This window comes from Artibeus jamaicensis, unplaced genomic scaffold (assembly GCF_021234435.1).
Source record: "Artibeus jamaicensis isolate MK-2021 breed Jamaican fruit bat unplaced genomic scaffold, CSHL_Jam_final contig_3290, whole genome shotgun sequence".
Taxonomy (NCBI): domain Eukaryota; kingdom Metazoa; phylum Chordata; class Mammalia; order Chiroptera; family Phyllostomidae; genus Artibeus; species Artibeus jamaicensis.
Window position 1 is genome coordinate 539999 of NW_026521779.1, and position 17805 is coordinate 557803.

General features: G+C 53.4%; 2 protein-coding genes across 2 annotated transcripts; both read left to right on the plus strand.

Annotated features, from left to right (window-relative positions):
• Positions 1-1261: 1261 nt before the first annotated feature.
• PRKACA (protein kinase cAMP-activated catalytic subunit alpha) lies at positions 1262-17317 on the plus strand. The gene is made up of 10 exons (XM_037145811.2): positions 1262-1544; positions 8883-8944; positions 9378-9506; positions 11450-11548; positions 12482-12564; positions 13257-13383; positions 13478-13573; positions 13666-13788; positions 15553-15717; positions 16104-17317. The coding sequence occupies exons 1-10, from the start codon at positions 1499-1501 to the stop codon at positions 16227-16229; spliced, it is 1056 nt and encodes a 351-aa protein (XP_037001706.1). The 5' UTR covers positions 1262-1498; the 3' UTR covers positions 16230-17317.
• Positions 6376-8464, plus strand: LOC128627169 (small integral membrane protein 46-like). Its single transcript, XM_053663784.1, has one exon. It carries the CDS (start codon positions 6493-6495, stop codon positions 6643-6645), a length of 153 nt encoding a protein of 50 aa, XP_053519759.1. The 5' UTR covers positions 6376-6492; the 3' UTR covers positions 6646-8464.
• Positions 17318-17805: the final 488 nt, after the last annotated feature.

The following is a 17805-nucleotide window of genomic DNA, read 5'->3' on the forward strand; positions in this document are numbered from 1 at the left end:
CCCTATGGTCAACCTAAGTGCATGGGTGCAGACAGCAGTTGGGTAGGGTGCAGGCAGAGCAGTGAGTCAGCTGGCTTGTACACCTAAGACCCCTTAACCCACAAGTCAAGGAGACCTGGCTCAACCAGTCCCCTGCCCCTGACACCTCCTGTTTGGGCTTTCCTCTGCTTGAGTGGCTCTCAACTGGCGGTAATTTTGCCCTCCAGGGCACATTTAGCAATGTCAAAATGGTTTTGGTTCTCACACCTGGTGGGATAGGAGATTCTACTGGGAATGCTGCTAAACTGAGGTGTACAGTACAGCACAAGGCAATCCTCCCAGCAGAGAATGATGAGGCCCCATATGTCAGCAGTGCGATAGTAGGGAACCCTGACTGCCCTCAGGCTATGTGTATATAAAAAGGGCACTCTGAAGGCAGGGGCATCTCGTATGTTTCTTCCCCTGGAGGGCAGATTCCCTCTTCATTTGCCTAGACGGAATCCTCAGCCTGTCCTCGATTCCTCACCTGTAAAACGGGAGTGATAATAGTACCTGTGTGACAGGGCTATGTATTCAATGAGTGGCACGAGCCCAGCGTGGGCGCACAGCAATGGGATAGACACTTGAGGCCCCCTCCCAAGTGCTCCTTACTCCCAAGGACCGCATCCTGTAGAAGCCCTGGCCCCTCCCCCAGGCCTGCCGCAGCTATCCTGCTCCAGGCCTTATGAATGACTACGGCCCGGCCCGCCTCCCAGCGACCTCTGACCCTCCGCGCCAACGCACCCCTCCCCCTCTGGCAGGTGGACAGCGGCTGCGCCGGGGGTGAGGGGACCACGGAGCCAACCTTGGCTGGCCTGCCACTGCTGCCGCACTGAGCGGGGGCGGGGTATTGCGGAGTGCACGGGGCGGATGGACGCCGCCTGGACCGCCTCCTGATCCTCTGAGCGAGCGTGGCGCGGCCACCCGCCAGCCTCCACCACCCCACCCGACTGCCCAGCAGCAAGCTGCGCCTCCACTCCGCCCTCTCACCCCGGGATTGACACTGGACGTTCTGTAGGGGACTGGCCGGACGGTGCACCTTAGCCAATTGGTGGCCTCGCTGGGCGAGCCCAAGGCGCTGTTGCGAACCTCAGCCAATCAGAAGCCTCGCGGGTGCGCGAGTGGCCGGGCACCCGGGGCGCGCGTCACAGGGCCGCAACCTATACCAGCGCTGGAGGGTCGCAGAGGGCCAATAGACGGCAGTATGGTGCCATCACTCAGAGCTGCCTGAACCAATGAGCGTGGGCTCTGGGAGCGTCACAGACAGACAGCAGCAGCGGACTTGGGCTGAGGTTCCCGGGCGGGCGCGGAGAGACGCGGGAAGCAGGGGCTTGGCGGGGGTCGCGGCGCCGCAGCCAGTGCAGCAACCCGAGGGGCTGCTGCCGCCGCCGCCGCCCAGCACGCTCCGGGGCCGCCGGCAGCCGCCAGCACCTGCCGCACCTCAACTCCGGGACCGGCCCCGGCCGCCGCCACCGCCGCGATGGGCAACGCCGCTGCAGCCAAGAAGGGCAGCGAGCAGGAGAGCGGTGAGTGCTCAGGCCGTGACCCCAATCCGGGACTGTGCTGTCAGCCCCCGCCCTGTCCATCATCGCCTGGCCCCTCCCCCACGTGCCCCCCCATTTCTCTCTGCTTACCCCCCAGTGCCCCTCCCCCTGCCTATCCAAGGTTAGGGCCAAGAGCCCGCAGAAGACCCCCCCCCCCCCCCCCCCCCGTAGGGGTCCCCTTGCTAAAGGCCACCCCCCACTGCAAAAACTGTGCCCCCCCACCCAGCTGTCACTGCCAACCATGGCACATATGACCGCTGGGGCCCCACATGGAGCCCTGCCACCACCCCACTCTCTACTTTCCTGGACCCTGTATCCAGATTCTTATCCTCCTACTTCCTCACTCACCTCTCCCATAGATAGGACCCACCACCAGGCCCTGACCCAGCCTTCTTCCAGTCTTGAGAGTGCTGTGGGGTCTGTCTCCACCCCATAGGGACCTTGGCCACTTGGTGACCACACCCCTCCCCCTTCCAACCCCGCCATCTTTCTCCTGCCCTTTTTCTCTTCACCTTACTACAGCCCCCCTCCAAACCCACTCTGCCCCCTTGAGCCTTTCCCAGAGCCACCTCCAGCATTGTTTTTCCTTTCTGTGTCACTTGGCATGGGGGGACAGGTTCTTTCTGGGTCTCTCTGCCCCTCTCTCATCCTGTCACTCTGTCACTCTGCTGCTTTTCTGTGCTCTCTCCTCCTAACAAGCAACTGTCCCTGGCTGAGGTAGCAGACTGTTTACGAACCTAGAGAACTGCTTCAGTGTGCACAAAGCCAAGTTTGAGCTCATCTAGCTGGGTTCATTTCTTCTTCCTTCCCAGGTTGGGGTTTGGGGGTGGCAGCAGAGCCCCTTTCCATCTCCTGCTGTGCAATGAGCTCTAGAATCCTTGAAGGGCCCCTCAGTAATAAATGGTTGTTTCACAACTGAGGCTCCATCATTCACCCAGTCCCCCCGGGCTTCTTCACCTGCTCCTGGCTGAGGATGGAAAGTGGGGGATGAGGAATGTCTGAGTTTAACAAGGCTCATTTAGCTTGAGTTGGAATGGTGAGAAAGGGAACTTAGGGGATGGCAGTTGAGGAGAGTAATAGATGACATCTAATGACTTACTTTGCCAAGAGACAGATTCTGATCATTCCCAGGGCTCAGCCAGAAAGAGGCTTGTTCCCCTCTTCAGCCCCCAAATTATGTTGGCTTCTTCAAGCTGACCGGAAAAAGAGATTCTGTATCTGGACATGCCTTCGGAAATGGCCTCTATCCTCTTCCCCAATCCCTCCAACTCTTAAATTGTTATCATTCCAAGCCTAAAGCTGTACCTCAGAGCTGAAAAAGGAAGCCACATCCAAATGTGCCCTTCCCAGTTACTGGTCTCAAACCCCAGTGTCTTGAGTCCCATGAATGCTCCTTCCCAGAAGGGCCTAGCCATGAAAACCAGGGAACTTCGTTCTCACATGGATTCAAATGGCAGAACTCAGAGCCACTGAGCAGCCATGAGGAGGGCTGACATGTCACCAATGGGTGGGGGACATGGAGGCAAGTGCCCATAGCTGAGTACTTGATGACAGAGGAGCAGGTGGGTAGTGACCAAAAAAAGGTCTGGGCGTGAGCTTGGAGGGGACTAGGCAGAGAGGGAGGGGCTGGGCCCTGAGCAGGTGAGGCCTGGGAGGTAGAAGGTGGAGGCAGGCAGCTATATATTGCAGTGGCTCAGTTGAAAGTTGGGGAGATGACCTAGTCCCGGAAAACTTTCAAGCATATTAAACACATGTAGTGGGGGGGGGGGGGTAACTGCACAGGGAAAAAGATCTAAGACTCCAAAAGGAACCACTAATTCTCTCAGAGCACAAGGCAGACACCCAGGAATGGACCATCATGGAGAAATAGGGCCCCTGTTTATTGGGGATCTAGGATATGCTAAGCTAAATGGTTTCCATAGATCTGTCTGCTCGAGTGATTTTCGTAACAGGCTGTTTTCTGAATTTTCTACACGACTCTCTGATTTTGACACAGATGATGTCACAGAGGCAGGATTCACGTCCACATCTGCCTACCAGCCAACTTCCCGGACCCCAGAATTTTCCAACCCAGACATTCTCAAGTTATCTTCCTGGTTTTTACTCTATTCACTTATATTTTCTTAATTTAAAATAATAAAAAATTTGACTTACTTTTGTTCAGATGTAAACTTTGATCTATCCTGAGCAGTAATATAAATAAAATAATGGCATTACTGTACCAGTTATATTCTCTCTGCTACACATTGAAATACAGTGTGACTAGAAAAGTGAAACATCCCTAAAATTCCATGCCATGCCACTGGGACCCATGTCACATTTTGGGAAATGCCCTAGGCTGTAATTCCTTCCAGGGACTTGCAGGGGCTCTCAGAGAAGGAATAGGATGAAGAAGGAAGCCCCTCTTTGCTTGGAACTCTCATTCTGAAAGGATGGAGTTACATACAAAATGTGCCCTCTTATAACTGGGATGGTGTGGGGTGGGAGTTAGGGGCAGTAGCCAGGCCAGCCTGCAGGGGGCACCTGAATTTCATCTGCTAGATGCCAGCCATACTAGGGTAAGAAGAATGCCAAGCTTTAATAGGCACTAGTTAGGGACCCTGCAACCCCCTGTGCTGCTGTCTGGTGCCAGGGCAATGCAGTGTCAGCCTCCCCCCAAAAGAGCAGGAATCTGTCTAGAGCAAGCCCTGGGGTGGGGTGGGGGAAATCTGTACCCAAAGATGCCAAAGCCGTTAGCAGGGACCTGGGCAAGATGCTAAGACAGCAGAGCAAAAAGTCCTAGCACCTGGCTCTGAGCAAACTGGAGAAATTGAGAGAGGGCAGTGGCCCCAAGAGGCCCCTGGGATAGGCAGCCAAGTGGGGCTCAGGCCTTGGCTGACACTGGCCAAAATCACCCCTGCGAACTGGCCCATGGGGGAAGGGGTAGGGCTGGTGAAAGGGAATCCCCAGACACCTCCCGCAGACCCTAGAAACAAGCAGATCTGGGTTCTAAGAGTGAAACGTGGCCCCAAGAAGTTTCTGGATGGGAATTGCCACGGTCTAATATCCTACAGAATCACAGGAGAGTCGAACACCTGTGCATTGGCAGTTGTAAGGATGCCCAAGAGGATGTTGCCAAGGTCACTTTTTCCCCGTAGCCCAGTCAGGCCTACAGAAACTTGAGGTTCCTATCTGTCCCTCCCCTGCACCCCCTGGCCCAGGTTGGGTTTCTTTTCCTGTCACCACCCCCACAACTCCCTGACTCCCCCTATAGGCAGGTTTCTGGGGATGGGCAGCCAAGTTGGTGCAGCAGGTCTCTTGAGCCTTCCCAGCCACCATAGTTCTGGTGCCCTGAGAGGAAGACTGAGTGATGGCTTCCAATCCCAACGATGGTGAGGCTGAACCCTGTTGCTATAGCAACTCTCCAGGCACTCTGCCCCTGAAGTCAAGGAGGGGCTGCAGTAGGGTTTGGGGAGCAAATAGAGAGAAAAAGTCTGTGGACTTCTGGTTGGCCCTGGAACCCCTCCCTTTTACAACTCTGGGCTGGGGGCCTGGGGAATAGCAAGGGAGTACAGACCACCCAGATGAGGGTCCAGCTCAGAGCAAGGCAGTGGGGTAGTCCAGCCCAGTGTTGGGGTCCAGCTCAGTGATGGAGTCCAGGTTAGAACGGGGATGTCCAGATGGAGTTAAGGTCAAATGGTCCAGTACAGAATGGGGATCCATTGGACTGGAGTGGTCCTGCCCAGTGTTGGGGTCCAGCTCAGACTGGGGGATGTTCCAGCTCAGAGCAGGGGATCCAAGCTAGACTGGGCGAATCAGCCAGCCCGCAGTAGGGGTCCCAGCCCAGGTTTCACATCCCCGCCCCAGAATTACTTGGACAACCAGGTTTGGGTGGGCAGAGAGTACTGAGATTTGTCTCGGAAATCTAAGGCTGGGCTCCTGCTTCCTGCTGTGGTCCTGGCTTTTTGAAGGGTGTCTGGGGTTCTCTTTATGATCCCAAATCAAATCCAAACTGGGTTGGAGGCTGGCATCTTCCCTGTGGAAGAAATGGACAGGGCAGCAGGTTTCACAAGTCAGCAGCTGGCTGGGTTTCCCTTCTCTGCCACTTCCTGTTGTCAGAAGGGCCACGGGTGCTGGGCACTCTGGGAGAAGCTGCCACTGACCTTCCACTTCTTTTGGGATCTGGAAAGAAGGAGGAAGATGGTAAGGGCAGCCTCCCCTTCCCCCAGCCCTAGGTTTAGCCTTTTGTTTCCGGTTTGGGCTTCCATGGCCTAGAGTAGAGCCAAGCACAGGGCAAGGTTTGACAGAGGCCAAGGACATCCCAGGATGCCGTTCCACTCTCCGCTTCTGCGTAGGAACAAGAAAAAGCCAGATGTACCCATTTCTCTCTCAGGGTAGCAGGATTTGGGGAGGAGACAAAGTGGCTCTGGTACCCTCTAACCCCCACCCCCACTCCCTTCCCTGCCTTTTCTCTCCAGCTGCTATTTCTGCTAATTAATGGAGCTCAGGGGCCTCTTTAGCCCCCGGGGAGCCCCTGGCTGCTGCCGGGGCCTAAGCCTTAACTCCTTCTCTGCCCACTGGGCAGTGCCCTGGGCACATCGGGTACCATCTTCTGGGTAGTCTAACACCCACTGGGGAAGGCAGGGTCTGTCACCCTGGGAGCAGTGAAGTCCCTGGAATGGGAAGTTAGTTTTAACACCCCACCCCTGGGATGGACAGGCCAGCCAGGAGGAATATCCTGGGGAGAAGCTTCCCACTGCCTCCTCCTGCCAAGGAGGGCCTTTGCAAATCTTGGCCAGCCAGGAGCAGGTACCTTTAAACGCTTCCCTGGCAACTAACTCCTCCTCTGGGGTCCCCTGAGGCCCTCCTGAGGAAACCAGCATGGAAGCTCTGCATGTACCTGGTTCTCCAGCGTAGAGAAGATTCCAGGGAGATCCTAGTGTAGCCTAGGATGGATCTGGGGTCAGGCAATGGCCAGGATGGGGACTCAGAGACCACCTTCCAGCTATGGCTACAGCTACTCCTCTGGGCCCACCTGACTATTCGTTTCCTGAGCTACTTGCGCCACACCCTCTGGGCACCTAAGCCGCAGCCAGCACCCTGAGCCTCCCTGGTCAGGGGCAGACAAGCCCCAGATCATCCCATCCCACTCTACCCCTAACCTCCATTGCACCCTCTGCTGGAGGAGGCGGAAAGCAGAGGTGAGTATGGGGCTGCTGGCTGGGGGTCCCTCCATCATTCCTCTTTATCTGCCTGTTCCTCCTGGCACTGCCCCTCCCTTGTGCCCCAGCCCCAAATCTGGCAAGCCGATAGCACCAGAGGGTACAGGGAAGAGCTGTGCTAGGACCAAGGCACCCTGTGGAGTCTCTTAGTGGGGTACCCAAGTCATAAAAGCAGGAGATGGCAGTTCTCTGGGTTGGCTGAAAGCAAAAGGGAAAGTCGGAGCAGGCATTCTGGATTCCTCACGAGCCCACTTCTCCCTACCTTCCTGGATGGGTGAATTTAAGAGTTCCAAGAGGGTACCCTCTCCTCCATCTTCATTCAGAATTTAGTGTGTATGTTGGAGTATCTGAGGAAGGTGGTATATGTCAGAAAAGATTCTGCTAGGGAAAGCATTGGATGTGGTGCCATCCCCAGATTCAGAGAGGTCTTTCAGACAGTTGGTGGCCCAGCCAGGCACCAGCCTAGTATACTCCTGACCATTCCTTGACTGCCCTCTCTTTGCCCAGTCATTCTTTATAGGACTTTCATGATCAGTGGTCTCTCCTCCATCTGCCACTCTTATAGCCCCATGGAAGCCTCTTCTGTCTGAATGCTAAAGGAGAGCCTTGGGGACATTGGAGGAGTGGTGGCTACCCAAAAAGGCTGTGTGGGACTCCTGGAACTCCATATGTGTGGGACACACAGGTGACAGGCAAGGCCAAAGTACAAATGTGCAGGACCCCTCAGGGTGGCAACCATCCAAGCACATCAGGGATTGAGGACAGGTCTGTCTGTGGGTCACCCTAGTGCACTACGACCTGTCAGGAGCAAACCAGTTAATTTGTGAGCAGTGGGGTCCAGCAGGCAACCTCAGGCCTGGTCAGTCTTCTCCTCTGTACAAGGAGAATAATAGCAGCTCCGAGCTATCAGGGTAGGACTTAAGCATAGAAAGTGTTCAGCATGGGGCTGGCACACAGGCACAGCCCCTAGCCCAGGGGCTAGTTACAAGAATAACTCTGTAATATACAAATCCATCAGGCCACACATTTAAGATCTGAGCACTCAATGTATCACCTGTATTTTATATCTCAATTTTTTAAACACTTGAAAGCAAAATTAATAGTTGACAGTTATGTGGCAACTGTCATGATCCTCATGCAGGCCACTGTCCAACACCTTTTGCCAAGATTAACTCTTCAGTCCTCACAACCACCCCACCAGCTCGTTACGGTTATTATTCCCATTTTACAGATGAGGAAAACTGAGGCCCATAGAAGTAAAGTTAGTTGCCTACTGTCACACAGTTTATCAGGGCTCTGACTGGGATCTGAGCTTGATCCCAGTCCCAGAGTCCTGGTCCTTCACTGATTTGCTGGGCTGCCTCAGGGCGCTGGCAAGGATGACTCTTTTCAAGCCTCAGTTTCTTGGAGTGTTAAATGGGAAGAAGGATAAAAGGAAAGTTGGCGAGCTAATCTAATGAGATAGTGGAGACAAAGCAGCAGGCTCAGGGTCTGCCCACTGAGAAATTATTCTTGGGGTACAGAGGGGCCCTTGGGGAGTGGACATTAGGTGAGGCTTCCCTAGAACCAGCTCTGGAGCCAGGACCACTGAATTGGCAAAAGTGGGAACAGGCCCAGCTGGGACCCAGGCGACAGCTGAGCCCCCAAGGGCGCCTGCTACCCGAGCCCCAGAGGCCTCCACCCTGACCAGCCTCCCCAGAGAAGGGGCCTGAGGAACAGCCAAATCCTGAGGCTATAAATACCTCGGCTGGCGTCGTCCCTGGCCGTGGAATGTCGGTCAGAACTGGGGCAAGTGGGGGTGGGCTGGCCTGGGTATTGCCTTCTGTCCCCCTGAGAGTGACCCCTGAGTTGCCCAACTGTACCTCATTTTGGAAGACCTGAAGCTGGGTCCCACCACTCTGTAGTAAAGGGGACCCAGGCCCCAGGCCAGATCAGAGCACCCCACCAAGCTGCCTTCAGACTCAGCCAGGGTACCCAAAGTGTCTGGGAAAGAAAAAATGAGACTCTGGTTGAAATAGCTGTACCCCACTTTCCACAAGTGGGCATCTCCCCAGAAATACGCTGGGCCTGCCCCAGGGACATGGGGTCTCCATCTAACTCACCCCTCTTTCCCTTCCAGTGAAAGAATTCTTAGCCAAAGCCAAAGAAGATTTTCTTAAAAAATGGGAAAATCCTGCTCAGGTAAGCCCCCTGGGTACAGAGCCCTGGGAGGGGTGAGCCGATTACCCTGTCTTCCAGCTCTATCCCTGTGACGTGGCTAGGATTCAGGGCCCTGCGGAGGGTGCCTAGACACCCATGGGGGCTCCTGGGCAGAGGCACCCAGTCACCCACTGCCAGGCTTTGTCACCCTACCATTCCCTACATCTGGTGGCCCCTTGTCCCACACAGCTGCTGGCAGGTCCTGGGCCCCCGGCCAGGGCCATATCTGGCCCCTGCCACTTGCCTCAAGGAATGTGCCCTTCGCCATCTTGTTTTTCCGCCCCCTGTCCTCGACCCATCACTCCCCCTGCTCCTCAGAGTCTCCTCTGCTGGTGGCAGAGAAGATGCCCCAGACCTTGGCCCAGTAGGCCACAGGGAGGAGTGTCTCTGACTCTCCCAACCCCTCCACCCATAGAATACAGCCCATTTGGATCAGTTTGAACGAATCAAGACCCTTGGCACGGGCTCCTTTGGGCGGGTGATGCTAGTGAAACACAAGGAGACTGGGAACCACTTTGCCATGAAGATCCTGGACAAACAGAAGGTGAGTTCAGCTCTGCCCTGCAGCCCAGCCCTACCTGCTGCCTGGAGAACTGTTCCCATGCACACATTCACCACCTACCTCTTGAGCCCCCATCATGTGGCAGATCTGAGGGCCACAGGGCACACCATGCTGCCTTCACGAGGTTCCCTTTCAGGTCAACCATCAAGGGAAATCAGGCACTGGGTTAGACACCTAACCTGTATTTCAGGAAGCCAGAGGTCTTCCTGGGGGAGGTGGTATTTACATAGACCTGCTTTCTGTAAATATTTTTGACACCCTGCTTATGCCAGGCACTACTCCAAAGCAGTGCTGTCCAGTGGAAATGGCACACAAGCTACGTATGATTTTAAGTTTTCTAGAAGCCCCCTTAAAAGAAACAGGTGGACTGCATTTTAACACTATTTTGTAATTAACCCAGTGTATCTATTATCATTTCCGTGTATGTAACCAATGTAAAATATCATTAATGAGACATTTTACATTTTTTCCATACCAAGTCTTCAAAATCCAGTGTGCATTTTACACTGTCAACATATCTCTGTTCTGATATTAAATTTTCAATGGAAAGACAAACAGAAGTAGAGAAGATAGAAAAGCAGATTGGCATTGCCCAAGTTGTTCCAGACAAGCTTAAAAGTTGCCCAGTAACTATGTCAAGTGTTAGTTTTTATTTTTTTATTATTATTATTTTTTATTTATTTATCTTTAGAGAGGAAGGGAAGGAGAGAAGGAGAAAAATATCAATGTGTGGTTGCCTCTCATGAGTCCCCTGCTGGGAACTGGCCTGCAACCCAGGCATGTGCCCTGACTGGGAGTCGAACCACGATGGTGTGGTTCACAGGCCCGCTCTCAATCCACTGAGCTATACCAGCCAGGGCTCAAGTGTTAGTTTTTAAATGTTCACTTGAGGTATTTAAAAAGTTTTTAGGTTTTATTTATTTATTTTAGAGAGATGGGAAGGGAGGGAGAAAGAGAGGGAGAAAAACACCTATGTGAGAGAGACACATCAGTTATTTTCCCTTTGTAGGCCTCCAACCGGAGACCTGGCCTCCAACCCAGGCAATGTGCCCTGACTGGGAATAGAACCTGTGATGTTTTGGTTCATAGGCCGGCACTCAGTCCACTTAGCCATACCAGCCAGGGTGATATTTAAAATGTTAAACTCAGTTCCGCAGTCTCCCAGCCACGTTTAAGCACTCAGCGGCCATACAAAGCTAGCATGCATGGTATTGGGCAGTGCAGGTACAGACTCAAAGGATACAGCTGTGAGCAAAGCAGAAAAGGCCCCAGCACAAGGGTTCAGAGCTAACTGAACAGCCAGGCTGCCTGTGTGTGACACACCAGCTAGCCGTTAACTAGCTGCCTGTGACCTTAGGCAAGTCATTGTCCTTCTCTGGGCTTCAGAACTGGCATGCTCACAGTACATAGTCCTCACGGTTCCCATCACTACGTACGAGGCGTGGGTTGGAGATAGCCAAGGGCTGTGGAAGAATTAGCCTGTGGCTCAGGTGGATGTGTAAGGACGCTCTATCTAGATGCAGAGGAGTGTTTTGTAAACCCCGTATTCCTTGGGCACTATTCTTGCCTGTCTTTCGGTGTTCAGCTCTGCTGCCCCTCCTCCAAGAAGCCTTCGCTGACTACCCCTGCCCCAGACTTTGCCCTGCACCTCATCTGGGCATCCTCAGGCCCCAAGCTTCCCCCATCATGGCTCTGATCCCTCTGGGCTTAGAGGCCCCGGGACTCATGTGTTCTTGCCCTGAACTGTGTGCTATGTGGGGACAGGCAGCCTGGGGCAGCCTTTTTTGTTGTGTCCTCAGCACCACACCTAAGGCTCCACAGGCCACAAACACTCACAGGAACCCCGGCCCTGGCACCCCTACTTCCAGGAGCCAGGGTATGAGGGCCCTCTCATACCTCCCCCTCTCCACCCCTCCCACCTGCAGGTGGTGAAGCTGAAACAGATCGAGCACACCCTGAACGAGAAGCGCATCCTACAGGCTGTCAACTTTCCGTTCCTTGTCAGACTTGAGTTCTCCTTCAAGGTGGGACTGGGGTCATCATGCTGGGTCCCAGCCATTGGCGAGTAGAGGGGGCAGAGAGGGAAACCATGCCGGGGGGCTGAGGACAACCAGTGACTGCCCTGGAAGGTGGGCCCACGCACTGATGTGGGGTACAGTCAGCTGGGGCTCTGATACACCCAAGTTCCACCACTGGGTCTGTCTACTTGATAACCTTGGATGTTCATGTCACTCAACCTGGATGACATCCCTCAAAAATCACTGCTCTGTCTACAAAAACCTGACACACAGCCTGGGTTCAAGTCCTAGCTTAGCACCCCTTGCCCACTTGACCCTGGTGAGGGACTTCTCTGCCCTGAGGCTCAGTTTTCTCATCTGTAAACTGGGGATCAGAAGGTTGCCATGACCATTCTAAACATACCATGAGTGCCCTGTGTGAACTATTTTGGGTGCTGGCCTAAGCCGGACTTCAAGAGTTGTGAAAGTCTACTTGGGGCCTGCCACCCAGGCAGTCACAAGGGCCCGTGCTTGCTGTCATGCCCTACTGCTGCTGTCTTGAAATTCATAATCATTTTTTTTAGCAAGAAGACGCACACTTTTATTTGGGGGGTTGGCCCAAATTCTGTATCCTATCCTGATTCCATTTTACAGATGATGAAACTGTGGCCTAGGAGCCTTACTCAGGACAGTCACATACATGAGCTGCCATGGAACCCCCTCTCCCGCCCAGGTTCCTGTAGCCAGCCCCCACTTTTATGTCCCCTACCAGACCCGTCCCCCACCACCCCTGTAAACAAGATAATGGCTGTTCCTCTTTCCTCGTGGGCAGAGGGAAAGGAGACAGGTAGTTCAGTGAGCCAAGTGCCTGGTGCTTGGCATGTGCTTCATATAGGAGCCTAGATTGGTAGGGCCCAGCACTTGGGGAACAGGTCCCTGATCAGTTGCTGCTCCCCACAGGACAACTCAAATTTATACATGGTCATGGAGTATGTGCCTGGCGGGGAAATGTTCTCACACCTACGGCGGATCGGAAGGTTCAGGTGAGTGAACGCCCCTGCAGCCACACCGGGCCTGGGAGTGTCCACAGGCAACATCACACAACCAAGTCCTCTGGGGACATAGAGGTGGCCTGTCCAGGTCCCTGTGGGTTCTCGTTCCCCCCTGAGCTGAGGAATCTGCAGTGACTCAACTGCCATAAAACAACAAACGCGGTAACTTAGGTATCACCATTTAAGTTGGCGACTTTATGCAGTTTTTAAATTTATGCTACTGTCTTATTTTGTCTATGTACATAGCTATGCATTTTATATACACTAAAATGCACAGGTCTTCCTAGCCTGTTCCATGAGTTTTGACAGTTGCATACATTTGTGTTACCTCCATCCAAAACACCATACTGAGCATTCCATCACCCCAGAAAATTCCCTCGAGTGCCTTTCTTGGCAGATCACCCCGACATATTAATCATTTGTCCTAGGGCAGTGTTGGGTAGTATTCCATTGAATGAATCTGTCACAATATGTGACGCCATTATTCTGTTGATGGACATCTGGCTATTTCCAGTTTGGAGCTCTGTGTGAATAAGGCCCATTTGGGGCTCGTCTTACCCATTTTGGATAGCTGGGCTGGAGGCCACTCTGTAGGCCCACCTGCTAGACAGTTTTGGGGGTGGGTGGCTCCTTCTGACCATGGCCACCCTTGCTCACCCATCCTCTCTACCTGTCCCCACCAGCGAGCCCCATGCCCGCTTCTATGCTGCCCAGATTGTCCTGACCTTCGAGTACCTGCACTCACTGGATCTCATCTACCGGGACCTGAAGCCGGAGAACCTTCTCATAGACCAACAGGGCTATATTCAGGTAACTGCTGGGTGGGGCAAAAGAGAGCCCCTGGTGGCTGTGACCTGGACCTTCTTTCCCTCCCTGTCGTCCAACCCCACACTTGTACCCACAGGTGACAGACTTTGGTTTTGCCAAGCGTGTGAAGGGCCGCACCTGGACCTTGTGTGGGACCCCCGAGTACCTGGCCCCTGAGATCATCCTGAGCAAAGTAGGCACCTCCCTGCCCCTCCCCAAGGCCCACTTTGCCCATGCCTCCTCCTCACCCTTTTCTCCTCATCATACACCCCCTTCTTACTCCAGGGCTACAATAAGGCTGTGGACTGGTGGGCCCTGGGGGTTCTCATCTATGAGATGGCAGCCGGCTACCCGCCCTTCTTTGCTGACCAGCCCATTCAGATCTATGAGAAGATTGTTTCTGGGAAGGTAAGGCCTGGATGCAGGGGCTCTGCCCAGAACAGACCCTTCCCCACCCACCATTATTGCTGGAACTGTCTAGAAGTTCATTGTCAAGCCATACATTGAAGCCAGGTGTATCAGCCATACTAACTGAGATGAACACCTCACACAACCTCACTGGCTATTTCTGGACCTATAATGCCAATCTCCCAATGGCTTCCAAAACTCCAAGTCTCACCTGCCCTCTTGCCCTATGCTATGTGAGGCTGTACTCACCCCTAGTCATATATACCTCTTAGTGTGAGTTTTCACAAGTTCCATAGCAGAAAAGCTAATGGATCTGTTTCCCAGACCCACTGGGGATATTGGGGGTATGCTCCCCATATTCCCTTTCTCAGATGCGGAGTTCATAACTCGGAGTATGCAGGCAAGGGGACTGTTAGAGCTAGCATCTACAGAGTGCCTTGAGCACCCACTGCTCCAGTGTACTGCCCCAGTGTACTGCCCCCTGTCCTACCCAGCACTCTGAGGGACTGAGGAAGCTGAGGTGTGGAGAGTGGATATGTCTGGTCCAAGATCCGAGGGCCCAAGAGAGGCTGGGAACCCTACTTTTGTCTTCAGCTCTCCCATCTCACGGGGAGGACACAACCATTCCTCCACCTGGCCCAGGAAGTGGTGGAAGCAACTCCTGGTTCAGCCCGGGTGCATCAACCTGACTCCAGGGTCCAGCTTGGCCACCCCTTGGCTTTGAAACCTCGTGCAAGTGCCTTCCCCCTCTGAGCCTCATCTTACCCACCTGAGAACTGAGGAACCAGCCACCTGCCTCTCAGAGAGGTGGAGGGAAATCACCAACTGCATAGTGGGGGCACGAAAAAGGGAAAGGTGAGGTGTCTGCCACCAGGCACAATAGAAATTGCCAAGAGAATGGCCCAATTTGGGAATGCAGAAAACAAAGAAAAAGCCGTAGAAGGTTCCAAGGGGGAAGAGGAGAAGAGCATAACTCCCTTCTTTGTAGCATTTCACAGTTCCCACGCACCCTCAGCAGTATTATCTCCCTCCTGCAACCCTGGGATATCTGCCCCATGCCAGAAAGGCAAGAACAGGCCCAGAGAGGTTAAAGGCCATGGCCAAGGTCACAGCCTGTAAGAGGCAGAGCAGTGCTGGAAATTGGTTCTTGTAGCTATGAATCCAGTGAATAGTTGCATATGAGACCATGAGTTCAGAACATTTTGGGAAAATTTCTGGAAGATTCGAACTGAGCTTTAAATAATGAAAGCCATAGCTATGCAGAGAGCAAAATAGAAAAACAATTATCTCTCTCATAAGCATGGATTTTTTTTTGAAGTCTTCAGACCCCAGCAGAGCCACCTTAGGAAACAGTGGCTAAAAACACAAGTTCTGGAGTCTAACAGACCCAAGATGGAGCCACCCTATCCTGCTCCTCTGCGTGACCGTGGGCAAGCTGTCTAACCCTTCCAAGCCTCAGTTTCTTCTCTCAAATGGGAACCATCACAGTACTTAACTTGGAATGACAGTCTCAAGGTGGCCCCTTCTGCAGCACCATCAGCATAGCCAGGGAACTAGCCAGAAATGCCAGGCCCCAATGTAGACCTTTTGAATCAGAAACTCCAACTGGCCTGATTAACTGTTTTAATGGGATTCCAGTGCACACTTAACTTGGTCTTCTGCCCCATAGGACTGTTGGATAGTGAAGACAGTGTTATGGGTCCCCAAGTTCCAGGCTGGTTTCCAACTTTGTCTGTGTCACCCCACCCCCACCCCCACCCTCAGGTGCGGTTCCCTTCCCACTTCAGCTCTGACTTGAAGGATCTGCTGCGGAACCTCCTGCAGGTGGATCTTACCAAGCGCTTCGGGAACCTCAAGAACGGGGTGAACGACATCAAGAACCACAAATGGTTTGCCACAACTGACTGGATTGCCATCTACCAGAGAAAGGTGGGGCCCCCTATCTGGGTATCCTGAGGGCTTTGGGGGCAGGCCAAGAACCAGGGAAGGCTGCCAGTGGAGAGATGGAAAGGGGAGAAGAATTTGCAAGTGGGTCATGGGCTCTGGATCATTGCTAACTGGGACAGCTTAGAGCAGTGGGGTTCTAGAAATGGGATTGTGGGGTCATTGGGCAGAAGACAGTCTTCTGGAGAGGCATTTCCCCATTGGTGAGGTGGCTATAAGATTTGGGGGTGAAGGTGAGTCCACACCCTAATGCTAAGCTTAGGCCTGAGTCCAACTAAATTACCTCATGAATGTTAGGCCATTTGTATTTACTGTTTTCACAAGGATTATGTTGACTGCTGAGGTCTGGGTGGTTCTTGACCCCTCTCCAGGTGGAAGCTCCCTTCATACCAAAGTTTAAAGGCCCTGGGGACACAAGTAACTTTGACGACTATGAAGAGGAAGAGATCCGAGTGTCCATCAATGAGAAGTGTGGCAAGGAGTTTTCTGAGTTTTAGGGGTGTGCCTGTACCCCCAAGGGTTTTCTTTCTTTTTTTGTGGGAGGTGGGTGGGAGGGTTGGATCGAACAGCCAGAGGGCCCCAGAGTTCCTAGCATCTAATTTCACCTCCACCCCAACCTCCAGGGTAGGGGAGCAGGAAGCCCAGATATTCAGAGGGACAGAAACACCAGCTGCTCCCCCTCACCCCCTTTGCCCTCCTGCCCTCCCTGATGCTTTTGCCTTCCTCCACCGCAGCCCATTTCTGCCTGTTTTAAATGTGTCTCAGATCTAGTCAGACCAGGTCTTGCTAGTGTATCCAGGGATAGGGTGTGGAAAAGGGGGCCCAAACTTAACTCCAGCCCCTTTCACTCCCCACCTCCCTCACCAAACCACCAGCAAACTTGATAAGGGAGAAAAGAATGGCCAACCTTCCACTCAAAGGAACTAGGAAGGAGAGATTTTAGTGACATGTGCAATGGGCTACTTGCTAGAATTTTTTAAAAAACAATTTACAAACTTATTTAAGTTCCACCAGTGCCTCCCTCCCAACTTCCTATGCTCTCCTCCCATCCCTTCACCCCCCCAGATCCATTTTAACAAGGCTGGGAAGCAGACTGACTTGTAAAGGAAAGAGCTGGGCTTCTAACCTCTCCCCCAAGCTGCTAATCCCCCCTCCCCGGCCAAGGGGTTAACTCAGCCCCTTTAAGAATCCCCTACCACCTCCTGTCCCAATAGACCTTTCTTCACCCTTGGGCTTTGGGACCCAGAGCAGCTGCCCCTCTCCTTGCCAAAGAGGAGTTGTCCCCCAAAAGATAGAGGGGGAGCCCCAAGCCCAGGATCTTTCTCCCAGCAGTACTTCCCAAACATCTGAATTTTATTCTCAGCTAGATTTTAATGTCCAGCCTCCTCTCAGCTCAGTTGGGAAGGCAACCCCTCCCTTGACCCCCACAAAAGGATGTGGTGTAATGCCCACCTCCGCCCGGTTCAAGGCCAGGATTGCTAGGGAGAGGCTGTTTTATTCACCCAACAGCCCCGCCCCTTCGTCCTGGGTGCTCCTCTGCTTAGCTGTCAGCTGTCACCCCTTCCTCCACTTGTGCATTTCTCTCTCAATAGAAAAGTGGGGAGCCCCTATTAAACTCCAAATCTGTTCCTCTCATAATTTCTCCCCATCCCAGGAGGAGCTCTCAGGCCTGGGGTGGGGCCCCGGGTGGGCGCAGGGTGATTCAACCGGTGTGCTGGGAAGGACGTGACTTCCTCTTGAACAGTGTGCTGTTGTAAACATATTTGAAAACTATTACCAATAAAGTTTTGTTTAAAAAAAAGTGTCGCCGGTGTTCCCGACTTTGGTCAAACACCCCCATATACACACACCCACACACCCCCGGGAAGGCTAGAAAGGGAATTTCGCACCCCAGCGTCAGGCTTATCGGGACCTGGTCTGGAGTCCCTGTAAAACCAGGTTTAGCTGACTTCCGCCACTCCCCACCAGGCCCAGCAGAAGAAGGGGGCGCCAAACTGTCCTATAACCCTGAATTCAGGGTTCCCCATGTTTGCGTCGTGACCCCTCTGCGTACAGCCCCGGGCCAAAAGGGAG

Bases quoted from the DNA above. Each gene is read 5' to 3' on its own strand.
- PRKACA (XM_037145811.2), top strand. From the start codon at position 1,499: ATGGGCAACGCCGCTGCAGCCAAGAAGGGCAGCGAGCAGGAGAGCG. The intron at 9,507-11,449 runs GTGAGTTCAGCT...TCCCACCTGCAG, and splicing joins AGATCCTGGACAAACAGAAG to GTGGTGAAGCTGAAACAGAT. The intron at 15,718-16,103 runs GTGGGGCCCCCT...ACCCCTCTCCAG, and splicing joins TTGCCATCTACCAGAGAAAG to GTGGAAGCTCCCTTCATACC.
- LOC128627169 (XM_053663784.1), top strand. From the start codon at position 6,493: ATGGATCTGGGGTCAGGCAATGGCCAGGATGGGGACTCAGAGACCACC.